At 43.3% G+C, this 5,908-nt stretch overlaps 1 protein-coding gene across 1 annotated transcript; it reads right to left on the minus strand.

Annotated features, from left to right (window-relative positions):
* Window positions 1-6: 6 nt before the first annotated feature.
* Window positions 7-4,453, minus strand: LOC113220925 (myocardin-like; the record flags this gene model as incomplete). The annotated part of the gene is made up of 3 exons (XM_026450276.1): window positions 4,379-4,453; window positions 3,075-4,004; window positions 7-18 (listed from the first exon to the last, which is right to left on the minus strand). Coding segments are annotated over exons 1-3 (1,017 nt in total), but the record flags the coding sequence as incomplete, so codon positions are not given.
* Between the last annotated feature and the right edge of the window lie 1,455 nt (window positions 4,454-5,908).

The raw sequence follows: 5,908 nt of genomic DNA on the forward strand, positions 1-5,908 counted from the left end.
ATCGTGAGCTCCTGAGTTCTGTAAAGGAAGAAGTGACAAATTACATGACCAGCAGCAGCTTACTTGAGTGTGACCTTGGCTGACAATTCTGGTTCCTGCCCTGTGTCCCCTGGTGTCATTTTTACAAACCTTCCTAAATTTCATTACCAGATGAATTTGCCTAAAATCTGGCTTTTTAGACGTCACCTGCTGCTAAAAAACTTCCAGTGGCTCCAGATATCCACATCATAAGATTTCCACTTTCAACCCAGATGGGTGTTCGAGACTCTACAGTTTGGTGCTATTTACTTCTGCAAGCTTAAGTTCTACTATTCCCACCACGGACCTCCAGCAGCATGGCCCGTACACTCCATCTCCCTACCTTGTCCCTTTCCTGGCCCTCTACTTTTTAACATGACACTTCCTGTCAAGTCCAACCCCTTCACAAAAGCTTCCTGGACCTTTCCAGCCCTCTATAATCAATGTGTCCCTCCCTCCCACAAGCATTTAATGTTGTAAGCATAGATCAGTCATTGTTAACCTATATTGTTCCTTTTTTTAATTTTATTCATTTTTTTTTTAGATGGAGTCTTGCTCTGTTGCCTGGGCTGGATTGCAGTGGTGCAATCTCGGTTCACTGCAACCTCTGCCTCCCGGGTTCAAGCTATTCTCCTGCCTCAGCCTCCTGAGTAGCTGGGACTACAGGCGCGTGCCACCACGCCTGGCTAATTTTTGTACTTTTAGTAGAGATGGGGTTTCACCATATTGGTCATATTGGCCAGGCTGGTCTCTATCTCCTGACCTCATGATCCACCCGCCTCAGCCTCCCAAAGTGCTGGGGTTGCAGGCATGAACCACCACGCCTGGCCTAATTTCTGTATTTTTAGTAGAGATGAGGTTTCACCATATTGGCCAGGCTGGTCTTGAACTCCTGACCTTGTGATCCACCTGCTCAGTTTCCCAAAGTGCTGGGATTACAGGCATGGGTCACTGTGCCTGGCCTAATTTTTGTATTTTTAGTAGAGATGAGGTGTCACTGTGTTGGCCAGGCTGGTCTTGAACTCTTGACCTTGTCATCCGCCCACCTCGGCCTCCCAAAGTGCTAGGGTTACAGGTGTGAGCCACCGCACCCGGACTGTTCTTTATCGTTTTATCATGAAATTTTTAATGTCTTCAAAGAGTCTTTGTGAACCATAAATCACTGTACAATGTTAACAGCAATATCATCAGTACTGAAAAGTTTGGTCCAGAGCTGTGTCTCAAGAGCTATTTTTACCTTTGTTTCCCAGGACACTACACATTCAATAAATGTTTGTTAATTATGACAATAATTTATTTAGGTCCTAATTTCTCCCAGAGTGCCCCTCAGGGGTAGACATCATTCATTGGAATGCATGGTTCCTGTAGGTTTTTAAAAATTAATTCCCATTACCTTTTGCCACCCTTCACACTCTTGGGGTGGAGATATTCCACTTGAATAAGGCATGCAATTAGAATTAGCAGATCTTGGGTTCCTGTGATCCTGGGTAACTAATTTAAGCTCTCTGAGCCTCATTTTCTTCAATGACACACAAGGAAGAATACATTGGAGCTCATAGGTTTCTTGTGACAATAACTGAGATTACTCATAGACATGTCTCTTAATGCTTGGCACTTAGCAGGTATTCAATTAATGTGAGTTTTCATCTGATTCCTTTTCTAATAATGTTGATTTCAGAACCTTCTGAAAATGTAACCTTTCTCAACTTGACTTATACAGGCTTTCCTAGTAATTCCTCAGCTCATGAGCATAAAAGTCTTTGTCAGTCACTTTTGCCTAGTCTTTGAATTAGTGAGTCTCCTAAGCCATCTCCTATGACCACTCCCATTCTGCTCCAGCCACTGGCCCTCTTTCTGATCCTTAACAGTCCCTACAAGCTCCAACCTCAGGGCCTCTGCATGTGCTATTTCTCCTTTGCCTTCAATGCCTTCATCCCACATATCCACAACATTTTCTTTTTACTGCTTTCAAGGTTTTGCTAAATGTCCCTGGCCCTTCTAATTAAAGTTGCAAATTTCCAGCTGGGCGTGGTGGCTCACGCCTGTAATCCCAGCACTTTGGGAGGCCAAGGCGGGCAGATCACGAGGTCAGGAGTTTGAGACCAGCCTGGCCAATATGGTGAAACTCTGTCTCTACTAAAAATACAAAAAGTAGCCAGGCGTGGTGGCGCGCACCTGTAGTCCCAGCTACTTGAGAGGCCGAGGCAGAAGAATCGCTTGAACCCGGGAGGCGGAGGTTGCAGTGAGCCAAGATCGTGCCACTGCACTCCAGCCTGGGTGATAGAGTGAGACTCCATCTCAAGAAAAAAGTAGCAAACTTCCAAATTACACACACACACACCCTTTTGCTTTTTCTCCATAAGATGTATCATCTTCTAATATAGGACATAATTTACTTTGAAATTGTTTCACTTGCTTTTAAACTGTCTCTGTTCCCATGAGAATAGAAATTTTTGTTTGACTAGCTCAACACTAATTTCCAGAGATGAGAACAGGGCCTGACACATAGTAGGTGCTCAGTAAATGTTTGCACTATGCAGACCATCACATGAAGAGTAAGATCTGATGATTTCCCCTTTAAACGTTTGAGGCATTGGTTTGGCCTATGATAAGGTTGGATACCAAGGAATCCTGGGAATCCTGAGAGCAGTGGTCAGCAAACTGCAGCCCACAAGCCGAGTCTTGCTCACTGACTTTTTTTAAAAATAAAGTTTTATTGGGACGTAGCCATGTGCATTTGCTTACATGATGTCTGTGGCTGCTTTTGTGATACAAAGGCAAAATTGGGTAGGAATGACACAGAGAGTGTGAGCTGCAAAGCAAAAAATATTTACCATCTGGCCCTTTACAGAGCAAGTTTGCCAACCCCTGCCTTAGAGGATGAGTGAGTTTGGTCTACCATGGAGATTCAAGGATTGTAGTGTCTGGGAGATGCTGCTATGATTTTGGTAAACTCTTCACATTGAAAGTTCTGACATTAGCTTTTTAACAGTTGAAAATTTGTAACCCACTTCCAGAAAGACGTGTGCACCAGGCATGGTGCAAGGTGCTCTTACCTGTGCAGTGCACACCTGGCTGCTGATGGGCGAGGAGACCCTGTGTCCTTCTCCCTGGGCCCCGGAGGATGAGGGCAGAAAGTGAGGGTTGTTGGGTGATGGGGGCAAACTGATGTGCTGTGGGCTTTTCACAACTCCAAGCGGTGAATGCTGAGGGGAACACTGGGGGCTGAGAAATGTGGAAGAAAGTACATTGGTTTGATCTGAGGACTCCACACAATGAGCATTTCCAAGACGCTGGAGTTGAGCCGCTTCACAAGCCGGCGGTTGACACTCTGAGCTGCTGCTTTGTCTTTTCACAGGTACTTGGGATGCAAAAGGGCAGCTGGAGACGGCCTGTTCCTGCTTGATGGAGGCAGCCAGGAAAGGCGGCGGCTTCCTCTCTGAACAGTTATTCCTTTTCTGCTTCTGAAGCTGCATCCTCAGCTCCTCCACCTGCCTCTGCTCTTGCTGGAGTTTCCAGGTGAGTTCGTTGATCACCTTCTGCTTCTCCACCAGCATCTTGTCCTTCTCGGAGTCCAGCCCATCCAGCTCAGAAGGAACAGAGCCCCCATTCAGGCTGCTCATGAGACTTTCCTCCGTGCACACGTGGACTGGGGACGGGTGCAGGCCGAAGGAGGGGGAGGCATCATTGAAGGTGTCTGGCAGGGACCCGGCGACCGACAGGTCAGAGGAGGCTGGGGAGATCGGGGGGCTGGAGCTGGTGCTGCCAAAGTGGTAGAAACCATTGGAGAGGGCACTGGTGGAAGAAGTCTGGTAATTGGGCAGCGTGTTGGGTGTGACAGGAAAAGTGACAGTCGTTATATCCCCAAAGTTCGGCCCTGGGTTGCCAGAGCAGTCCTGGAAGGGTCGAAGCCGGTCCATGAGGGCCGTTTTGGTGCCTGACACAGGCAGGCCCCGAATTCGAAGCTGTTGTCTTAATTCAGAGACCTAAAGAAATCAGAATGTGGTTCGTGTGCTGTTTAACGACAATAGTTTTAAAAGTGTATTCATTATAAAATTAGCTTCAAAACATCACAAACGGAATTCTACAATACCCACTCTTTTTTATACTTCTTTACAATTTCCTCTCCTACCCTGATATAAACCGGTTTTGCACCATTTTAACAATTACTTTTAACTTTATCATATATGATGTTTTCACGGCCTTAGAGTCATAGAAATGTAGAGCTTGAATGAATGGTAGAAGTTGTCTAATCTACTGCCCGTCATCCCTCATGGCGATCCGTGTCCCCGTTTTCTAGATGTGAAAACATATCCGCCTGGGTTTAGACACAAACCCTCCAACAACAGTCTTGAAGTACAGCGAAGTCGGCAGCTTTTCTGGCTTCCTTGGTGAGGGCTCTTCCTACCACGTTCTCTTCCTCAAACCTGAGCATGCACCAGAACCACTGGAGGGTGTGTTACCAAGCAGACTGCAGGGCCCCACTGTGGGGTTTCTGGCTCAGTTGATAATGTATTTCTAACAAGTCCCCAGGTGATGCTCAGACCTGACTTTGAGAACCACAGCTCCTTATGAACATTTATACCCTAATTTTAAAGACCAGCTGGATAATGGTCGTCTACTGAGAGAGTAGGCGGTGATAAGGCCATCGGTTCAAATCCTGGCCCTGCCTGTTACTAACTCAGTGATCAACCACTCCGTGCCTCAGTTTCCCTTCTGGGAAATGGAGGGAATAACACTTTATGCATGTTTGTGAGGGTTAAAATGGCTTAAAATGCATAAAGCACTTGGAATAGTGCCTGGCAAATGGTTGTGCAATATAAAATTTTACTAATATTATTATGTTAATTCACATGTAATTATCTTATCCCTGTATTTTTTAATAATGTTCTTAAACTGGAAACTCTAAATATCTACAAATATAAGAACTGGTTAGGTAAATGATGGTGTATGCAAATGATGGGACACTACAGATCCATTAAAGTTGATGCTATAAATATTTGCTGACATTGGATGATTAATTGCTTGTGGTATAGTAATAAGTGAACAAAGTTTGAATTGATTGTATTTTTCTAAAAATTATATAAACAAGGTATGGATATATACACATATATATATTTAAAACTATGTTTGCATGTGAAATTATCCAGATAAAAATATGCTAAAATGTTAACAATGGTTCTCCTTATCTGTAAGTTCCAAATATTTCACGTAAATGTATCACTTTTATAATTAAAACAGGAAACATATTAAATACCTAAATTTCAATAATTTCATAAAACAGAAGACTATAGGCAAATATTCTGATATTATAGGAAATTCTGATATCTGTAGGAAAAGATTGCTTGAGAAAAATATTGAAAACAAAATTTAAAACTTCGATAAGTCAAGAAACTACAAAGCTCAAATACAAATAGCTACCTTGGGAAAAACTAATTGCAACACAAATAATAAAGTGAATTGATTAAAAAGAAGATTGATACCCAGTATAAAAATGGGCAAGGGATATATGATCCAGCTTTTCAGAAACAAAAATAAAATTTAAAATATGGACAGTAATGTATATATATCATCATTAGTAATCCAAGAAATGCAAATCAAATGAATATATATATATGTATTTATTAAATTGGCAAATGAATAAGAAGAGTTTGTGTTAGTTAAGTAGCAGCAAAAATTAAAATTAATTTTTTTTTGAGGCAGACTCTTGCTCTGTTGGTCAGGCTGGAGTGCAGTGGCGTGATCTCGGCTCACTGCAACCTCCACCTCCTGGGTTCAAGCAATTCTCCCACCTCAGCCTCCCAAGTAGCTGGGATTACAGGCGCGCACCACCACACTGGGCTACTTTTTGTATTTTTAGTAGAGACAGGGTTTCACCATGTTGGCCAGG

This window comes from Piliocolobus tephrosceles, unplaced genomic scaffold (genome assembly GCF_002776525.5).
Source record: "Piliocolobus tephrosceles isolate RC106 unplaced genomic scaffold, ASM277652v3 unscaffolded_16620, whole genome shotgun sequence".
Taxonomy (NCBI): domain Eukaryota; kingdom Metazoa; phylum Chordata; class Mammalia; order Primates; family Cercopithecidae; genus Piliocolobus; species Piliocolobus tephrosceles.